At 42.2% G+C, this 21795-nt stretch overlaps 1 protein-coding gene across 6 annotated transcripts in view; it reads right to left on the bottom strand.

Annotated features, from left to right (window-relative positions):
- The window catches only part of RUFY3 (RUN and FYVE domain containing 3), a 54697-nt gene extending 33068 nt beyond the window's left edge, over positions 1-21629 (bottom strand). The window contains exons 1-2 of one of the 6 annotated variants that reach the window (XM_028743958.2): positions 12068-12832; positions 4480-4533 (exon numbers count right to left, since the gene is read on the bottom strand). In XM_028743958.2, coding sequence (XP_028599791.2) covers positions 4480-4533; positions 12068-12245 — 232 coding nt within the window. In that variant the 5' untranslated portion in view covers positions 12246-12832. Of the gene's footprint in view, positions 1-4479; positions 4534-5244; positions 5380-12067; positions 12837-21061 lie in introns of those variants that run through there. The other 5 variants (XM_028743962.2, XM_028743957.2, XM_028743959.2 and 2 more) reach the window with 5 other exon arrangements.
- Positions 21630-21795: the final 166 nt, after the last annotated feature.

Raw genomic sequence — 21795 nt, forward strand, 5'->3', positions numbered from 1 at the left:
TGCCAACCTAGCAGTTTGAAAGCACATCAAAGTGCAAGTAGATAAATAGGTACCGCTCCGACGGGAAGGTAAACGGCGTTTCCGTGTGCTGCTCTGGTTCACCAGAAGCGGCTTAGTCATGCTGGCCACATGACCTGGAAGCTGTACGCCGGCTCCCTCGGCCAATAAAGTGAGATGAGCGCCGCAACCCCAGAGTCGGTCACGACTGGGGCATCGCCAAAAAAGGTTGGGAACCACTGCTCTAGATCCTCCTAAAACCAGTACTGCTCAGACAGCAGTAGTGCCTATTTCTGGTGAGCTTCCACAGCCCTGTTGGTTTGGGTATTTTTTTTACATGAAAGTGGGGGCAAACAGATTTGTGAAATATTGACAATTGGAAAACAGAAAAACAATTATTTCTCCAAAGCTTTTTAAAATTTGATCTCAGTGTATATTACTGTTTTGTTTCAATTTCTTCCACAATGATCTACATCGCTCTTGATTTCAGTTGTGTAGTGCCTATTTTCAGCAAGCTCCAGAAATCACAAATGCAGCCATGTTTTTTTAAATAAAAATAAAAATGTTTCTGCAATACTGGAAAACTAAAGAACAATTATTTTTGCAGATCTCCCTGCTTCATTTCCCCCCATTCATTCATTCATTCACTCACTCACTCACTCATTCAGCCTTTATTGGCATAATCATTTCCCCCCTGTTGATTTCACTGTATGTCACTGTACTGATTTCTCCCACAACCATCTTCCTATTTTTGACTGCGGAAAGCCTGTCACTTTAGGACTGAACGTAAAGTACAGTATGCACACACAAGCTTGTAGTGAATAGAGAATTCTTGGATGTTTGCTATTATGCAATTCCTGGGTGGATGCATTAAAAGAAAGGAACACGCCAGTCAGCTGACTCCTGCATGCATGGCCTGTTCGTGCAAAATTAAAATATATGAATCAATGCATTGGGAGGTGGGAACAAGGACAAAAGGGTATAGATGGAAAGCAGATTTGGTCTTGGACTACAGATGCATGCACTGAGGTCAAATTTGAATGGCAAGATGAATCTCAAATGTGTGCATGTTTTTAATCAGAAACACAACAGTTTATCATTTGATTATCTCAATATATAAAACTGAGAGCAGCAATGACAGATTAATGCCTGAAATGTATGTGCTCCCAAAATGAAGCCAAGCTGGTCGTTGACCAATGAGACATTATAACTATTTTTGGAGGAATGAGATCTGCAGAAGTGTAGTTGATCTCATTTATCAAATATATGATATACGTATATCCCAATGAATCATCTCCTCTGCCTCTGAAGAGAAGACAAACTAATCACATATAATTTGAATCTGCCTATTTACTGACATTCCCATATTGACATTCTCTCTACTTTTATTGTAGAATACAATTTTATTGTAGCAATATAGGCCTTGGGATTTGTAAAACAACTTATCTGTCTTGAAAGAGTGAAGTCAGCCACTATGAAACTGTATTCCAACAGAGGATTTCCCTGACATATTTTTCAAAGGAGGAAGTCCAGCTACAAAGCAGACATTGTATTCCTAACCAACTCCAAAGATCATATCAACATATAAATGCATACATGTGAGAGAGACAGTCAAAACTGCAACAGTAAGAAGTTTCTCAGCTAACTAACAAGGCTGCTGAATGAAGCTGGCTAACTACTTTGTTAATATAAACCTACTTGAAAGTACACTGTGTTGCAGTCACTACAAGGACAGACAGTGAGGACTCTGGAATGGAAAAGCAACATAATCTATTCTAATACACTGACATGAATGCATTTGTTTAAATGAGTCGACACAGAAAGCAGATTTAAAATGGATTCTTTTCACTGCAAAGCATGTATAAACTGTAATCAAATTGCAAATGCTTCCTTTACATTTTGAGCAGGCAACACTGGGCATTGTCCCCATGAACCATATCCTCTGTCGATTAGGATGCTATAACTATCTTAGTCAGGCTTCCTCAACCTTGGCCCTCCAGATGTTTTGAGACTACAATTCCCATCATCCCTGACCACTGGTCCTGCTAGCTAAGGATCATGGGAGTTGTAGGCCAAAAAACATATGGAGGGCCAAGTTTGAGGAAGCCTGATCTTAGTTCTGCAGTGAGGCACACAGGAACAGATAAAAACATCTACCTGACTAAAACAACCATTGCAAATGGTTCTAAAAAGCTCAAAATCTGAACTCAAAGCTCTTTGAACCACTACCTCACCTTGTTTAGACAATGTCCTCTGTTAGCGGAGTGGATTCATAAACTTGGCAATAGATTCTCCCCAATTTCCACAGGAAAAACCTGAAACTCGCATGACAAAATCTATGGCAAAGGTTTGGGCCAGGGCAAGTTGTTGTTGTTTAGTCGTTTAGTCGTGTCCAACTCTTCGTGACCCCATGGACCAGAGCACGCCAGGCACTTCTGTCCTCCACTGCCTCCCGCAGTTTGATCAAACTCATGCTGGTAGCTTCAAGAACACCATCCAACCATCTCATCCTCTGTCGTCCCCTTCTCCTTGTGCCCTCCATCTTTCCCAACATCAGGGTCTTTTCCAGGGAGTCTTCTCTTCTCATGAGGTGGCCAAAGTATTGGAGCCTCAGCTTCAGGATGTGTCCTTCCAGTGAGCACTCAGGGCTGATTTCCTTAAGAATGGATACGTTTGATCTTCTTGCAGTCCATGGGACTCTCAAGAGTCTCCTCCAGCACCATAATTCAAAAGCATCAATTCTTCAGCGATCAGCCTTCAGGGCAAGTTACAGACGGGCAAATCTGTCAAATTTGGTTTCTCATTTTCCAATCTAAAGTTCAGTTCCTCCTATTTCCATATCAGTTTCCAATTTTTAAAAAGTCTGCATAACAATTCATCAGCTTTTCTGCGCTAGACTGTACCATTATTCTTTGCTTCCTTCAGGAGCTTCAGCATTTAATATTATTGCTTTCAAATGTGTAATACATTTTTTCAATCTTCTTAACAGCACAATCCTATTCTGAAGAAAGCCCCATAGAAGTTAATGGAGTTCACTCCAGGGTATGCATGTGCAAGATTACAACCTAAGAATTTCTCACTTCAAGGTGACCCAACTCAAACAATGTTTTTACAACTCCATGGAATGTGTGTTTTGCTGCTCTATAGAACATATCTTGTGAGAAAGGTCTAAAGGTCATGTTTGCCATCCTTCCTCTTTCTGGGATTTTGCTTCCTCTGTACATCCCCATTTTTCCTGTCAACCAAAGCAAGTGTAGCTCTAAATGCTAAACAAAACATAAGCAACTACACCATATGTACAACAAGGTTAGGTGAAAACAGAACTCTTAAGACAGTGATAAAGTACGCCTTAGGGCACAACTAGAGACAAGGTGGGAGACTCACGGTTGTGGTAGAATCTCCCACACTGAAAACAACAACACAAGGGGAGGAAATCCGATCAGGATCTCAACACAAGGAGTAGATCCCCTTCCCCTGGTGCCATTTCCCCATTTAATCCCCACCCTCTATAAAGGATTGCGGTCAAACCTCGGTTCTCGAACATCTCCATTGACGGAACAATTCGGAAACCTAACGCCAGCAACCCAGAAGTAATTGCTTCCATTTTCGAACGTGCCTCGGAAGTCAAACAGCTTCCAAGGCGCGTTTCTCCATTTTTTCAATGGATTTTGCCGACCACCCTTTGATCTTCGGTTTTTGAACGTTTCAGAAGTCGAACGGTCTTCTGGAATGGATTATGTTCAAAAACTGTATTTGTCTTGCAGAGGCACACTTATTGGTATCATTTCCCAAATATACACATTCCCTCCTCACGGTATTTTGTTCTACAGTGATAATGAATTTGCACAATCCCACACATGCACTATGTGCATCCATTTGCACTACAATAATTCTGAGACAGTGTGCCAGGAAAAACGAAACAGACATGGGATCACAAAGCACCACACTTTGCTTCTGCTGCATAAAATTATCAGAAGAAACCAGCAAGATATCTATGGTGAACAGGTACAACGACTCGAATTCTGCACAAGTTTTAGAAGTCGGCAATAAGGAAGGAAGTGGTGTAGAACAATGATTGGGAAGTAAGAGAGTGAAGAAGTGGTTTTCCAACCACATGTAGGAAACTGTATGGTCCTTTATGAGATCTTTTGTGCCCATGTATAAAGACACCCCAAAACTTCAGAAGTAGACTGCTATACAGTGAACAAGCCATGGAACTTGATGTGGGCTGTGCTACCTCTCACTTCCCAAAATAAATATCAGGATGGATGCATTCTGAGAAAATAATACATGCAACTGGTTTTTCAAAAGGAAAAACAAACATTTCAACAAAGGAAAGGTCATCACAATACAGTTACAAACATGTATGATCCAGTTGCTATCACTGGAGGGTACCTGGTGATCCAGCTCAAAGACAGACAAGAAAAGCCAGTTGAAAATGAAATGGAAATAATAGCTGAAAGATGTTGGTGTGGCACGCACCTTCTGTATCATCGCGCAATTGCTCCACCAAATCTGTCAAATCCTCCCAAGAGTCTTTGCAAACAGCGAAAAAGGAAAAGAAAGAAAAATGTCATGCAAGCCATGATTCAAAGAAAAGACTGAAAAATCAAGATAAGAAAAGGAACACAAAGGGAGGTTGGTATACCAGATACGTACCAAAGGGGTTAAAGATTTTAAAATTCATAAGTTAGTATAGTCTGCATAAAGCAACAGATTGAATTTATTAGACACAATGAGAGGATCGTTTTTAAAAGCTTTCAAAGTCATACAAACACATTAATTTTAAATCAAGTGGCATGGATATGCTTAAACTGGATTTATTACCTGCCTGACTAGGTATAAAAATCTACCCAAGAAGTTTTATGGTACTTTTCAGAACCACGTCAGAAATAAATCCCTCCAAATAAAAGGAAGAAATCTGTTCCCTTGTTTTGAACCAAGGTTAGGGTAAGGCACCATGTTAAAACAAATGCTAAGATATTGCTTGCACTTAAATACAGCCGAAATTTATTGGTGGTACCATGGTTCAGTACTCTAGCAATGCACGAAGAGCACCCCTTCCATTAAACAAAAATTAACCACTGCGCGCTGGACTTCAGCAGAGTTGTTAGGTAAGTGGGGGCGGGGAGAGAAGTGTCCTGAGAAAACAAAGGACGCAGCTGGCCTCACACGCACAATCATTTCAATATCTTGTCAAACAGGAACCAATTCTAAAATCAGTTATTATTCTAGGTTCATACTTACATTTTCTTTCCCTCTGTAAAGGCCTAAAGGCAGAGCCGTAAACCCGAGTGAAAGCATTGCTTCCTAGTACAGGCAGAGATCTTCAGTAATCTGCCTGTACTAGGCTTACTGGAGCAAGCAAATGACACACCCATCGTGGCTTTCTTCCCACAAGAGAGCTATAATCTTGTGCTCTCCTGTATTAACTTGTGAGTAGCAGAGAAACTCGAGTATGAAAACAGCATACATTTTAAAGTGATCCTAATAATTCAACGCACAAAAGACCCCTGTATCTCAGAACTCATGTCCTACTTAGTGTTTTTATATTCTGCAAGCCCATTAAACATAGTAACACGAACTACAAAGGTGGTCATAATTCTGGAGGTATGCTTAACCATTTGTGTCTTAATATAGATTTAGTTGTATTCTTTTAAACCTTTTGTATGTTGCATATTATTAGTAGTAGTATTTTTGTATTTTAATGTAAATCCATATATTAATAGACACTGTTCCTCAACATTTTATTAGTGTGTGTGTATTTTCCTGTGCTCACATACACTAGAACTCAGAAGAAACCTGCTCTTATCTTTCATTTTTTGCAATGGAAAGACTTGCTGTTGTAGCAGATGCTGTTTTGAAACATCTATTTGGATCCTAAGGCGGCTTAATTTATGGAAACTGACAGAAGAAAAGTTTGCCATCCCCTATAGCCACTGGCAACCCCCAAAAAGCATCTCCAGAGGGTTAGGGCGCCCTATTGAACAATGAGGAATGGGTTAGGATGGCTGCCTGGGGAAGGAAGGAAGGAAGGAAGGAAGGAAGGAAGGAAGGAAGGAAGGAAGGAAGGGGCCAAAAACTTTCCTTCTGCGATCTTCCTTAAGCTAACTTCTATGGGGGCAAGCCCAATTTTGGGCTATACCCCCTCCCCTAGAGACCTCCTGCACACCACATTGGACAGCCACCCCAGCTTTCCAAAGAAGCTTTTAGAGGATGCAATGTTTGCTGGAAACTATCCTTAAGTTCACTAATCTTGGGATGCAACAAAAGCTATTTGCACAGCACTTTGAGAAATTAAGGGAAGTGTTGCCTCCATACTACAAATGAGGGAGGAGCTTGAGACTCCGAGGCAGCAAGTTGCCCAGGGCTAGATTTATACTGTGTAAAAAATTAAACACAAATAAATCTGAACAAGGTCGTTTGAATTATGCAATCAAAACTGAATTCAGCAAGTAATAAACATTCTTTATTTCTTACCCCTTAACTTGCATTTCTTCTTCTTGTTTTTGCTAGCTATGTAGAGGGACTAGGAACTACATGAGACTTTGCCACTTGAAGACTAAAAATGTTATTCATTAACTCCTCTCGCTTTCAAAATTCACCAGGCACTGTCCACACACTTCCAAGAATATTTCTGCAGCCAAAAAAGGTTGAACTCCTTGTCAAATATCTGATGGAAAAGTATTCCGCAGCATTGGACCAGGGACACTAAGTGCCCAACTTCTAGTTTAAGTCAGTCGGACCTCTATAATGCAATGGTCAATTAACAGCACTCCAGCGGATGATCTCAGTGATCAAAGCTGGAATAAAAGGGCTCAGGTGAACCTTCAGGTATTCTGGACCTAAGTTATTCAGGCTTTGTATATTAGCACAAGAGACTTGAACTGACAGTATACTGGCCGCCAGTGGAGATGTTTTAGCAGAGGTGTTACATGCTGTTGACTGTCTGCCCCCCATCAGCAGTCTAATTCTTGAATTCTGCACCAGCTAGACCCGCCGGACCAGGCCCATGGGCAACCCCACATAGAGTATATTGCAGTAATCCTGTCTCAAGGTTACCAATACATGGACTACATTGATACAGTGAAGGGGGGAAGTATTTGATCCCCTGCTAAATTTGCCCATTTGCCCTCTGACGAAGAAATGATCAGTCCATAATTTTAATGGTAGGTTTATTGTAGCTGTGAGAGACAGAATAACAACGGGGAAACCCCCAGAAACCCAGAAGACAAAAGTCAGAGATTGACGTGCATTATAATGAGTGAGAGCAGCTTCGTCACGCTGGCCACGTGACCCGGAAGTGTCTGCGGACAGCGCTGGCTCCTGGCCTATAGAGTGAGATGAGCGCACAACCCTAGAGTCTGGCAAGACTGGCCCGTATGGGCAGGGGTACCTTTACATTTACCTTATAATGAGTGAAATAAGTATTTGATCCCTTTGCAAAAGATGACTTAGTACTTGGTGGCAAAACCCTTGTTGGCAATTACAGAGGTCAGACGTTTCTTGTAGGTGGCCACCAGGTTTGCACACATCTCAGTATTTTGTCCCAATCCGCTTTGCAGATCCTCTCCAAGTCAGTAAGATTTCAAGGCTGATGTGTAGCTACTCAAACCTTCAGCTCCCTCCACAGGCAAATTTAGCAGGGGATCGAATACTTTCCCCCCCCTCACTGTAGGCAATCCCAATCCAGATAAAAACATAGCTGGCATACCAAATGAAGCTGGTAAAAGGCATCCCTAACCAAAGAGGCTATTGCGAACTAAAATGACAAAGGTGAATCCAGGAGTACACCTTTGAAGGGCCTCCAAGCCCATTCTGAACAGGAAAATGTTCGGCCTTCCAGAAATGTGAATGACCTACCCACAAACCCTCCATCTTCCCAGGATTCAAAAACAGTTTATTGGCCCTCATCCACTCCACCATTGCATTTAGGTGGTCCAGGGCTTACATAGCCACTTCAGAAGCTATGGAGAAAAAGAGCTGTCTCTCATCAGTGTACTGATGGCACCATACTCCAAAATAATAATAATAATAATAATAATAATAATAATAATAATAATAATAATAATTTATTATTTATACCCCACCCATCTGGCTGGGCCTCCCCAGCCACTCTGGGTGGCTTCCAAAAAAATATATTAAAATACTGTACTACAGTACAGTACTACTAGTACTGTACTGTAGTACTGTACTCCTAATGACCACTGAGAGATTAAGAGTAACAGGTTCACACTCCTCTGTACCTCTCTTATAATGGGGCAGGGTGACCAAGGCCGATTCAGTTCCAAAACCAGGCCTGAGCTCAGGTTGAGGTAGACCCAAATAATCAGTGTTAACCAGGAATTTCACCCATCAAATAGCCCTGGGTTTACTTAGTCACCTAGTGAACTCCTGGCTGAAGTAAGATCTGCACATAGCTTTTCGAGCTCATCTCATTCTTTTAACCACTATGCCACAAAAGCTCCTTCAGCTCAGGCTGTCGGTATTAGGCAAAGTGCTGCAACCAGAGCCCTATTATTTCGCCCTCCTACAATAAACTACTTGCAGGATTCAGCACCAAATAGCATTGGATTATTTTGTAAGTTTTCATCATGCAAAGGGAGGCAAACCATTTACTGTGCTTTTTATTGTTCCATGAGCACACAACTGCTTGGTTCTTTACATTCATACAAACACATGTTGCTTTTTGGCACATGTTGGTATGCTGGTATGGTGACAATGTGCATTGTGCTTGCCCTCACTTAACCACATTGCGCCCTGCTCAGTGGGAATCTGTGGAAAGCATGAAATGGTGACGGCTAAAACATCAGAACCAAACAGTCCTTATCAGATTTCTTGTCTAGCCTCAGCAGCAGGAGCAGCAACTCACATGCAGATAAATTTCCCTCAAGTCCATTTCTTCTTGGCTACGTGCAGCCACATTGCCCACGTCAAAATGGCTGATATTTTATATCAAACATTATCATCAGAAAACTTGTCACAGCTGTATTTCGAGTTGATCTCTGCTAGATTGTTGAACAGTTTCATCTTATTTTCATCAGTCCATAGGAAGCGATGCTGAGAGAGTAACTTTGATCCTCAAACCTGCACTCCTTGTCTCTTGCACACTTTTCTTCAGGCTGCCTTTGTGTGACACTTCTCAAATGATACCACTTTTAACTGTTGGACCCTAGTTTGGAAATGTGGCAAGAAAACCACAGGAAGAACCCTTCTGGATCTGACTATATGCCTGTCTAGTCCAGCATCCTGTTTTCAACCAGGGAAGCCCACAAGCAAGTCTTGAAGGCAAGAGCTCACCCTCCCTGTTTCTAACAATATATTTCTTGCCTTTAAAGCAGTTTCACATAATCTCTTAAGAGAATTCTAGTGCAGTTCAGAGGCTGTTCAAGAAAAGGCCTTTCTGCATTAAATGCTATGAGAATTCCTCTCTGCTTGAGGTATGAATAGGGAAAATCGAAAGTGGCTCCAGGTTTCTCTTTAGACAGCTGCATCTTGCAAAACCCCACGTCTTACAAATTTGCACCATCATTTGAGAGTACTGTACTTCTAAAATAAATACCACTATGTATTAGAATCTTGAAACTCTTAATAATTATGGTAAAGTAGGAAGCTGCCTTAAACCGAGTCAGAGCATCTAGCTCAGTATTATGTACACTGACAGAAGCTATTCAGGTTTCAGGCAGGATTATCTCCTAACCCTACCTGGACTTGGGGGGGGGATTGAACCTGGGACCTTCTGCATTCAAGGCAGATGCTCAACCAATGAGCTACAGCCTCATGTAGTCCCAAACACATTATCAAAATGCAATGATTTGAGGCAGCCTTGCCCAACCTGGTGCCCTCCAGGAGGTTTTGACTACAATTCCTATCATTCTTTACCACTAGCCATCCTGGCTGAAGGTGATAGTACAAAACATCTGGAGGGCACCAAGCTGGGGCAAGCTGTAAAAATCTGAAGAGTGTTTTTGATACACTTCTTGCACTTATTTTACATTAGTTTTGGCAGTACCAAAACTGCTATCATTAGCAGAAATTTTAACTACTGTGCTGTATAGGCAAGAATAAACAAAGGCGCTCACATAACACTGGAAAGTGTACAATGCCAGGAATGCAAACAATTACAACTAATATTGGCCATAATTCCATTAAAGAAATAGTTTTCTGATTATCAGTAGTGGTAATCTTAGATGGAACAAGAAAATACCACTGGTGTGTGTGTGTGTGTGTGTGTGTGTGTGTGTGTGTGTGTGTTCCCCAAAGTCAAGTCACCTACATCCCAATAAATCATAATAAGCCTGTAAGTATTTTATCAGAGACTTGGACTTACTATCGATCTACTTAGGTCAGGAAATAGGGTAAGGAAATTGCAAAAAAAAATAGTTTGTATCTTTTTTCCAAGCGTTAGATAATTTGACGACAGCAAAATCTCATTTGCCACACTTCGATGGCTTGCCCTACATTTGTAGCAGAGTCTGTCACAGCATAATAAGTAATAATCAAAAAAAAGTAGGAAAACCCTCAGAGAAAGAATGAAGACATGTTCTACCCAATCAACAACAAGACTCTCCTATAGTAAGCACAGCAAGACAGGAAGTACGTGGACACTTCTAAGTCATGCTAAGCTTGTTATTTCCAAGTAATTTCCTCAAACGTAAGCACTTCATTATTTGCTCATTTAAACGGAATACAAACCATAGGAGTCTATGGCTGCATCCTTTTAATCAGGACTTTGAAGTCATTTGATGCTTGCCATATCAACTGCTTGTTTTATTCCACATGATGTACTGACAACAGTACTGTCCATATACCAAGATATGATAAAAAGGATGCTTGTTTTGACTTTTGAACTGCTACCACTTTAATTTTAAAGCTGCTACTCATTGCTACCAACTCCCACAGGGTGGGCTAGAACCAGCTGGTGAGTGACAGAAACCTTTTGAATATTTCCACAAGCTGCTGGCAGTGGGTTATGAAGACAATGCAGCACAAAGAAGCTCGGTTTCATTTCCGGGTCAGAGATGGGAACCAACATGTGAACAAAGGGGGGGGGGACTGCACTGGCAAGTCTCCCAGCTAAAATGCTTGGGAGCCAGCCTTGGTTACTTTTGTACACTACAAAATGAAAAACAACTCTCACCTTGAAACAAACTCAGTGTGGTAGAAGGCTGTTGACAGTGACAATGCCAAGTGGTACAGGTTTTGCAGACATGACTAAACTGGGGCATGATGCTACAAAATGGGCTGTGCTCTCGCCTTTAGTTCACAGCAACCATCAAAGCAGGAATCCAACGAGTAACCCATTGGGTTTTAAGAGACATAGCTATATCTGCCAGCTCCAGGTGCCTTACTGTTTCAAATGAAGAGATGTAGGGGAGTTGAAGGACAAGCCTTTATATTATTCAATTTCCTAATTCCAATAGCATCCCCTACCATCTAAATTGCCCTTCTTACAAAATAGACTGCCATGAGGTATCGTTTTTAATTCCCAAATAAACTGTATTTTCTGCCTATGTCATCCAGACTTTAGAAAACTATAAATGACAGCAAGTCCATGTAAACATGCTTTGTGATTTTTGAAAGAGTCACCTGCTACAATATCTAGCTTTGAAAGTACACAGGAGTTTCCCAACCTCATAAATATAATATTCTAAATTCAGCTCCATTTATAAAACAAAAGCTTTTTCAAAAGCAATATTTAAAGAAGAAAACACAGATCAAAATGCTACTATTGAAACATCAAGGTTTCTTTATTTGAGGTGTTGCACATAAATACACAACTTCATCTCACAGAGATATATCTTGGTTGCTAGGGGTGGGGTCTAAGAAAAACAAAGCAAATGAGCACAGGAGTTGTTTAGGATGCAGGTGAGTCATCTTAAAAGTCCAGCAGCTGTTTTGGAAATCTGTATCAAATTAGGTTATACTGCAATGAAGCAATTAAAATATGTCAGGTTTCCCATATTCCTACATAAAGTTATGGGGTGGTGAAGACCAGCACCCTCCTTCCCAGCCTCTTTAACCCAAAACAAGACCTGCAGGCCTCCCTACATAGAAAACACAACCATACCTTCATGGGTAGGTTCAGGGTCGGGCGTAAGAGAGATGTCATCCAGCTCTCGCAAACAGAGCCATTCTCCATCCATGGACACTCGGAATTTGCAAAGATAGATGGTCTCCATGGCAGCTTGTGTGATCTTGTCTGTGGTGGGGGTTGGCATATCGCTTTGAGGCGTCAGAGCAGACATGATGACTCAGCTGGTACAACAATAAAATAAAATATATAGGCTAAAAGAGGGGGAGGCTTTCTGATGATGTGGGGGGGAAATACCTTGCTAAGTCAAAAAAGAGCTGCTGAAAAATCACGCAGCTGCACAAGGCAAGGCACAGTGCAAAGGGAAGAAAAGATGCCTCTTCTCCTCTGTGGTCTCTTCCTCTGTTTTCTTCCGCAAGACACACTCTTTTCTTCAATTTGACTATAAGCAGCGTACTGGTAAATGACCACAGCAAATTTGGCCTTCAGAGGGTAGGAGAAGCTCTGTTTACTATTTCCTAAAGATGCTTAAAAAAAAAAAAATCCAAAATGGTAAAATGCATTGAAGAAAACACATCCAGAATTGCAGAAATCGACGAGGCTCTCTTGCTCTCTCACCCCTCCAGACAAGCCAAGATACAGAGTGATAATAGGATTGGTTGTGCGCAGTAAGCAGGGTGTTGACCAAAATGGCTGACTAATGAACTGAACTGAAAATTCAGACTCATGTGACCAGCTTGCACTGAACGTAGAGCAGGCAATTCCCAGGATGCTTTATAGATGCTGCTGCTGATGATGCAGGAAGAGCAATGAAGCTGATCTTGCTCTCAGCATCCACAGCCTCTTTTCAGACTGTGCTAGTCAATCTGCGATCACAGACATAACACAATGCATGCTTTTCTCCTCAGCCTGCCTCACGGTACAAAGAGATGTAAAACATGCCCATTAGCAGTCAAAAGTAAGAATCGTATAGTTGGGGTCATGGGACTGCAACAAAAATTAAGCACAAGCTGATTATTAGCAAATACGTTAAATGCTATAACTTCTTGGAAAGTGTGTCAGTTTCCAATAAGAACATTAATGCCCGAAGAACAAAGATGACATTATATTTTATCAGCTTTGGATTTAACCACTCTCCTGCTAGCCATAGGCAACGAAGAATTGCATCTGTGGGCGGGGGGGGGGGGGAGGACTGGTGGAAAAGTACAGAGCACTGCATCCCTCTTCTGCATGAAGCATAGAGATCAAGCAGGCTGCCCAGGGGACAGAAGTTCCCTTTTCCACATCCAGCATCGAAATGCAGATGGCTGCTGGAGCACTGCTTATTTACAAAGCTGTATTCTATTGATAAGGTCTGGTAAATACACCAGAAGAATTGCAAGGTCAATGCATGCCCAAAATCTCTATCGAAGATCATAGTCACCCTTCAGCAAAGCTATCTTTACAATCTGTAACCCAATATGTACAGGTTTCTAATTTATTCATTAACCTCACAATTTCTCACCAGACTGATAAGTGAAGAGGGACACTTTTTCAGTTCTTGGACACAGACCCCATCTGTTTTACTTATGGCTATCATTTGATGCCTAGACTTAAGTGTATCTTTAAACCTAGTGCTATTGAGAAAGCTTGAGACACGAGGGAATTACTATTGGGTGGATATCTAATGACCAAAACGTACTCCATACTGAGAAGAATATGAAGTTACATCCATATGTTACAGGAAAGCAGTACTGTATCAATCATGTCTCTGCCCTGGCTCTTGTTTAAAATCTTCATTAAGAATTTGCTGTAAAGAGTGAATAAATGAACCATATACTTATCAGATTTAAAAAAACCTGGGGAGAATCGTGCACATTTTAAAACTATAAATGAACTTTCAGATGGCTCCAAATGTAAGAGTCGCTCTGCCAAAAAACCAAAATGCACAAAGGACAAATATTTAAAACTGTGCATAAAATTCTATACACAAGCAACAGATAAAGGATGTATGACAGTAGAAAGTCTAAGACCCATAAACCAAGTTTGAATAAGGCAATACCATTCAATTTTGCATTAAAACAATTATTACAGTAAAACTGTCCCGCTCCTATTGCAGGAGAAATGTTATATTCACAGAACTGTGCCAAAATACTGCATAGATTGAAATTGCCACATTAAGAGTAGCGTGAATGCAAGCTCTCAGATGGATACAAATTCAAAGGACATAGCACTATCATGCGGTTGCTGACCAAATTATGGCTAACATATCAAAGAAAGTACATACAGAAACACAGAGGCCATCTGTGCATGCTTTGCTACTGTCACAGTCTGAAAGCTTGCTCCAACATACTTGTTCAGGAGTACATACAATGCTATAGAAAGTGTCAATCAGCTCCTTGGGAAATTGGAAGCCACAAGAAATTAGAAGCCCAGAAGGTTATTCCCTACATCAAGAGAGAAACAACTGAGAATAGGAGACATTTAGAGAAATCAAAATTAAATCAATCAGGGTAAGAATTTATTTCATTTTAGGAATAGCATATATGTACACAAAATCACTGGTTAATCCAGCATGAGGTACTTGAACTGGAAGATAAACTGAAAATAGTCCTCGTGGATACATTACAAGAATAGGAACTGATTGGGAGGTAAGCCTTGAGATAACCAGAATCTTAGAGACAAGCATATGTAATCTTGAGTCCTGCATTTGTACTACTAGAAAATAAAAGAAATTATCTTCCACACTGCTCAGAGTAAAAGGGCTGGTTGGCACTTACAGAAGCACCCATGAGGCTCACAACTAGGCAAAAAACTCACATAGAAGTGTCACTTGTGATAACAAGTGCCTTTATGTGGGGGAAACACACCTAACAGGTACCACTTGTACAACTGTAACAGCTCTTTTTGGAACCAAAATAAAACACGCACTTCCCAGCACCCATATGTACAGCCCCAGCACAGGGATGCCAGTGTTCACCTCCGACTGAGCACTGCCTAGCCGCAACCATAGCAGGGGCTCTCATGTACTACCAAGGTGTCTGCAAAGAGGCTGTCTAATCATAAAAGCAGCCTGAAATGTCTTCACTAAAAAGAAAAAAAAACCTGCCAGCAATGTGATGGAAGTATCCTGGTAAAAGAGCCTTTAATACCACACATTGCTATAAGTTGATATGGGTGCTTGAACTTTCCTGTGTGTTCGACCCATGCTATACCCAAGTCAAAAATATAACTTTTTACTGCATTGCTAAATGTCAACTTCAAGACAAGTGCAGCACCCATCATCAGCCACACAGGTACAACATAGCAACTGATGACACTGAATAAGCCAACGGAAGAGAAGGGTAAACTTTGAGCTAATAACTCAACCATACCATGCACTCAATGATTTTATGATTCCAGAAACAACAACAGGGAAAAATACATTGAAAGTATGGTCTTGTAGGCAAATTATAAGGCTGTGTACACATTCGTGTTTACTCTGCATCAAGTGCACTCTCACTGCTGGTTTGGAAAGTGGTATGCACACATTAGCCATACCTAATCTGCTGTACCTTATGAAATATTGAGTTTTGATTCAATCCCACCCCCCACCCCCCGCCAAAACTGCTTCAATATGAACTGAGGGGAAAAAACTTCTAAGTCTGTAATGCATACGCAACTTTGGAGTCACTGTGAAGATACAAAAAAATTATTTGCAGGATTTTGCATGCTGTGGGTTAAACCACAGAGCCTAGGACTTGCCAATCAGAAGGTCAGCGGTTTGAATCGCCGTGACAGGATGAGCTCCTGTTGCTCCTGCCAACCTAGCAGTTCAAAAGCACATCAAAGTGCAAGTAGGGAAGGTAAACCGCATTTCCGTGCGCTGCTCTGGTTCGCCAGAAGCACCTTAGCCATGCTGGCCACATGACCCAGAAGCTGTATGCTGGCTCCCTCGGCCAGTAAAGCGAGATGAACGCCGCAACCCCAGAGTCGGCCACGACTGGACCTAATGGTCAGGGGTCCCTTTACCTTTACCTTACCTAAACAAACTATTTGAAAGTTCTTGAATCTTGCTTCAAGGTATATGAGGTAGGAGTGGGCTGTGGACCTAATTTATATACAGGTTTGGGAATACAGAGAAAACCTGAACTGGTTTTATTTTGAAGCTGTTATGAGGCCTTGAATTGAATATTGTAAAATTAATGAATGTTAAAATGATGTTGGATTGAAATGAAACGGCTTTAGCAACAAGGTTAAAAAGAATATGTAAAAATGGATTGATAATTAGATGAAAATACAAAGTTATAATATGTTAAGATATAGAATTAAGATAAAAACAAAGAGGGAAAGGATTTGCTGAATTAACCATGTGAACTGGAATACAAAAAAGGGAGGTGTGAGGAGGTCAGGAAACAAGTAAATGAAATATAAGACATGAAAATACTGATCTGTTTTTAATTGTTTTTTTACTTTTTATGTATTTTGTATTTTTTCTTTGTATTTTTGTACCTTTTATTTTCTTTTTTCTTTTTCTTTTTTACTTGCTCTTTTTTAATTTTGTAACTCTTTTTTGTCTGTAAAATTTCAATAAATATCATTTTTTTAAAAAAATAGAGCCAAGAGTACAGTGGAAACATTTCCTTTGTTATCCCAGAAAACAGAATGCCTCCTATCATCCTTTTCCACACAAGTTATTGCAAACAGTTGTTGTACTGGTTTTAGTGGCCTTCCTAATGAGATGACAGTACTGGGAGATCAAAAATATGACGTGTATAAACTGATTGTGGTTTATATTGATTATTTAGACTTCGTAGTAATTTGCTTTTAAAGCTCAGGTATATATACGTTTAGCTTTGGATCAGCACATTCAAAATAAACCTGACTGTTGCTGAAGACACATCTCTTTGCCCTGGCCTTTGGCATCTGAAATCTGTATTTTAGGGTCCATACTAACGGTTTTTAACACTGAATTTTAAATTGTTGTAACCAACTCTGGGACCAGTTGGTGAAGGGCAGGTAATAAACATTATTATTATTATAACAACAACAGTATGAATATGCAAACACTTTGTAAGGGTGTTTTATGCAGTGCAACATTGTTCCCTTATTATCCAACACATATGCTAAGTTCAATTTTGTGACAGATTTTTAAAAAGTATTTACAAACAAAAGATGGTAGGTGATCAGGGAACGAAAGGCAATCATCAAAGGGCGGTAAAAGTACCTCAAAAGAACCCCAATTCACATTATCCCAATGCTATTCCTAGCAGAAAGGGAAATCACATAAATGCTACCAGGTCTAGGACTACTACTGCCTCTCTCTATTGCCTCAGCCAGAGCAAATAAGCTCTCTGCCAGAGTTTCCTCCTCTGCTTAAATAAATCCACAAATGCGTAACTCACAAAGGTTTGGTTCATTAGCTTGACACGTCACCAACTCTTCAGTAATTTCTAAACAATCCAGTGTATATCACACCAGGCAGGTTAAACTGGTACCTCGGCATCACAGTCAAACATTCTTCTTCAACACTGGGATCACTGATAATTATTTGGTCTGCTTTCAGACTCACTTCAAAGAGCAGATGCTCACATTTAAAGGTTTGCACGGCTTAGGGCCTAGGTATCTGCTGGACAATCTTCTCTTGTATCTATTAAAAATGTGGTGTTGACAATGTGTCACTGATGTGAATTGTGTATTAGTTCATGCGTTTCAAAAAAAATAAATAGTAAGTGCTGCTGCATTGGGGGGTGGGGGTGGCAACTAGCTATTCTGCTTTTGTGCCTGTAACCCTGGTTCCAGGAGCCATTTGCCTCTTAGCTTTTCTACCTCTGTTTATAACACTGATGTGCCCTCATGCAAGGATCTACATCTTGAGGCAGTTCTCCACATGTCCCCACCATTAGGAGTAGGCAGGTAGCAAGCAGAGAAAGCCTGCCTGCCCTTTTAGTGTTGGTATCCAACCTGTGAAATGCCCTCCCAACACTTCATGGACTGATACCACATGGCAAAGATCTTCCTATTTCCCCAGGTGAACATTGCAAACTTTTAACATTTAAGCCGCTATGAGCTTTTTATTGACTAGAGCTTACATCATGTGCTGTGCTATTGTTTTGTATTTTTTGTTTGTATTTTTACACAAGTAAGCAATTATGTATATATATACTGTATATTGTCTCCCTGCTTATTTAACTTATATGCAGAATTCATCATGCAAAAGGCTGGGCTGGATGAATCCCAAGCTGGAATTAAGATCGCTGGAAGAAATATCAACAACCTCAGATATGCAGATGACACAACCTTGATGGCAGAAAGTGAGGAGGAATTAAAGAACCTTTTAATGAGGGTGAAAGAGGAGAGCGCAAAATATGGTCTGAAGCTCAACATCAAAAAATCAAAGATCATGGCCACTGGTCCCATCACCTCCTGGCAAATAGAAGAGGAAGAAATGGAGGCAGTGAGAGATTTTACTTTCTTGGGCTCCATGATCACTGCAGACGGTGACAGCAGCCACGAAATTAAAAGACGCCTGCTCCTTGGGAGAAAGGCGATGGCAAACCTAGACAACATCTTAAAAAGCAGAGACATCACCTTACCAACAAAGGTCCGTATAGTTAAAGTCATGGTTTTCCCAGTAGTGATGTGTGGAAGTGAGAGCTGGACCATAAAGAAGGCTGATCGCCGAAGAATGGATGCTTTGAATTATGGTGTTGGAGGAGACTCTTGAGAGTCCCATGGACTGCAAGAAGATCAAACATATCCATTCTTAAGGAAATCAGTCCTGAGTGCTCACTGGAAGGACAGATTGTGAAGCTGAGGCTCCAATACTTTGGCCACCTCATGAGAAGAGAAGACTCCCTGGAAAAGACCCTGATGTTGGAAAAGATGGAGGGCACAAGGAGAAGGGGACGACAGAGGACAAGATGGTTGGACAGTGTTCTCGAAGCTACAAACATGAGTCTGACCAAATTGCGGGAGGCAGTGGAAGACAGGAGTGCCTGGCGTGCTCTGGTCCAGGGGGTCACGAAGAGTCGGACACGACTAAACGACTAAACAACAACAAGCAATTATGAGGATGATAAACCACGAGGGGGCAGGATATACATTTTTAGGGGGGGGGAACAATCTTCGCAGTTCTGTCAATCCATTTTTACACACATTCTAATAGTGCCCCACACTTCCATGCTTTCTTCTTATAAACAGCTTTACAACTGCAAAAGTACAATTCAGAAACCTGCAACATTTCACCTGGGAAACGTACCCAAATATCCCTTTCTCTTAAGAATCACATAACATTTTCCCTTCTTGCATTAGGGAGCCATCAGCACCACAGTGTTGGAAGCTTCCATGTGCAAGGAACACATCCAGCTTCCACATTTGAACAAAGCTCTTCTTACTATATTATGACTACTTAACAGTAGAACAGAATGTTATGCCAGGACTGACTGCAAGTTCCTTGGGAGCAACAATCTTTTTTTGCTTGCAAAATTATAAAGCATCAAGTGCGATATAAATCATTATTACAGTAGTAGTAATAATGATGATCAGTTTAATAGACAAAACTCTTGATCACCCAAGGCTGCTAGAATCTTAACACAATGCAGTTACTAACACTTAAAACAATTAGCTTGACTCTTTCATTCGCTCAAGATCTTCTCACCCCAATGCGGCTATACCTATTGAAAAGACAAATGGCATTGTGGAAGGAGAAAGAAAGACCTCCCTATCATTTCATCAGAAGTTCCAGAGTTAATTCTTTGCTAAAACAAGCCCTTAGAACAAAATAAAATGAAACGGCAGAAGAAAATCTAATAAAGTCCTCAGTTCCAAAGCAAGACTCATTCAAGACTCAGCAGTTCTTCTAATTCATCCTCATGATTCAAGTCACCACGTATGGAAAAGTTAAAGCAATCACCAGTTTGTTGTTCTTTAAATAAATTAATAAAGACACAGAGAATGAAGTTCCCTGCCAATTTGTGTTTAAGTACAAAGCTGGTGTTTTCAAATATTGCGGGGTGGGGTGGGATGGTGTAAAGCAGTGATATCCTGAACCTAAAAAAGACCCAAAACTTGGGTCACTAAGGCTGCAGCCCTAACTGCACTTACCTGAGAGTAAGCCCTGCTAAATCAAAAAGGACAGTAGGACTGCAGCAAGAAACACAGCTGGGAATCAGGACTTTCTGTTTTAAAGTCTCAGCCACAAGAAAATATAATATTGGAGATTAGGGAGAAAGGAATAGGAATTGATTGGGGGGGGGGCTGAGGAAAGACCAAAAACCACAGCTAGCAAGATAAGGCACACTTTCTGGAGAGCAAGTCTCACACACAGTTGCTTGGGGCGAGGACAGCAGAGGGATCATAGTTGGGTCTTGCGTGTGTGTGTTTTTCAGAAAAAACGTAGACTTGGAAGGGATCCTGAGGGTCATCTAGCCCAACCCACTGCAATGCTTTTTAGCTTGCATCGATCTCAATAACCTCCAGTTATTTTTGTCGGATAGGCGATTAACAGGCTTGTTTCATAAATAAGGGGGAAGGAGGGTTGCTGGCTTGGTTCGGTTTGCCTTTGTTCTAGTTTTTAGCATGCGTTTAGTAGTTTCATGCTGTGAGCCGCCCTGATATCCATGGGTGGAGGGCAATAATAATAATAATAATAATAATAATAATAATAATAATAATAATAATGGTGATGTTTTTCGCTGGGCATGGAGTGAGCTGGTGATGGTCTGCTGCTGGAATGAATGGGGTCGGTGCTAAATGGTCTGGCTTGCTTTACAACCCCATGGACCTTGTTCGTGGGGTGGGGTATCGGAAAAGGAGCCCACCCCCCTCAAAAAAATAGAAAAAGGAGGAGGAGGAAAGCGAAGGGAGGAGGCTTCCCCTCCCTCCCTCGGACAAGAGTTGCCCGTAACATTACACAACGTCGGGGGGCGGATGACAGCCGAGCACACCATGTGCGGCGGACACACAGGGCGCGGTTCGGGCAGAGAGAGGAGAAACCAGGGCGGCAGCAGCAGCAGCAGCAGCTTCTGCCGGGGGGACAGGAAGGGAGGAGCGGCGTTGCCTACTACTCACGGGCGCCGCCGGCTTGGTGCTGCTGCCCGGTCTCGGGCCCGATGTAGCTGAGCAGGACGGGCAAGGGGACCCCGCAAGGGCCCGGCGGGGCGGCTCTCCAGGCGCTCTGGGGCTGCAAGCCCGGCGCGGCGGCGCCTCCACGGCCCGGGTAGAGGAGGAAGAAAGGGGGCGAGTCGGGGGGCGCCTCTTCTTCTTCCTCCGTGGCGGCGGCGGAGGCTTTGCCCTCCTCCTCCTCCTCGCGCTCCGCTTCCCCCTCGCCGTCGCCCGCCTCTCTCTTCCCCGCTCCCTCCATGCTCCCTCAGAGGCTGAGGGTGGCGGCGGTTCCCTCTTTTTCTCTCCCTTCTTTCTCCTCCTCCTGGACGGCGGCGAGAGTGAGCGGGCAACTTTTTCCACAGGGCGGGCGAAAGAAAGCGGCGGCGGCGGCGGCGCCTCCTTCTCCCGCCTAGACCAGCCCCCTTCCTAAGCCCTGACTGGGCCCAGGCCGACCGGAGGTTGAGATGGGCCGTCCCGGCCTCGCGTGGAGCTCCGCCCCCGTCTTGCCTGGCTCTTCTTTCTCCCCTCACGGCCGCTGTGGGCTCCGCTCTGGCGCTTTCCCGCCGCTTTGGGGGGGGGGGGAGGGAGGGGAAGGTTCTTGCCCCTCTCCTTTTCCCTCAGAAGAGGGGCCACTTCGGTAGGGGTCAGTTCTGACCCCTTTACTTTGGGGGGTGGGGTGGGTCCGTTTTGACCCTTTCTCC

The sequence above is a fragment of the Podarcis muralis genome, chromosome 9, assembly GCF_964188315.1.
Source record: "Podarcis muralis chromosome 9, rPodMur119.hap1.1, whole genome shotgun sequence".
NCBI classification, from domain to species: domain Eukaryota; kingdom Metazoa; phylum Chordata; class Lepidosauria; order Squamata; family Lacertidae; genus Podarcis; species Podarcis muralis.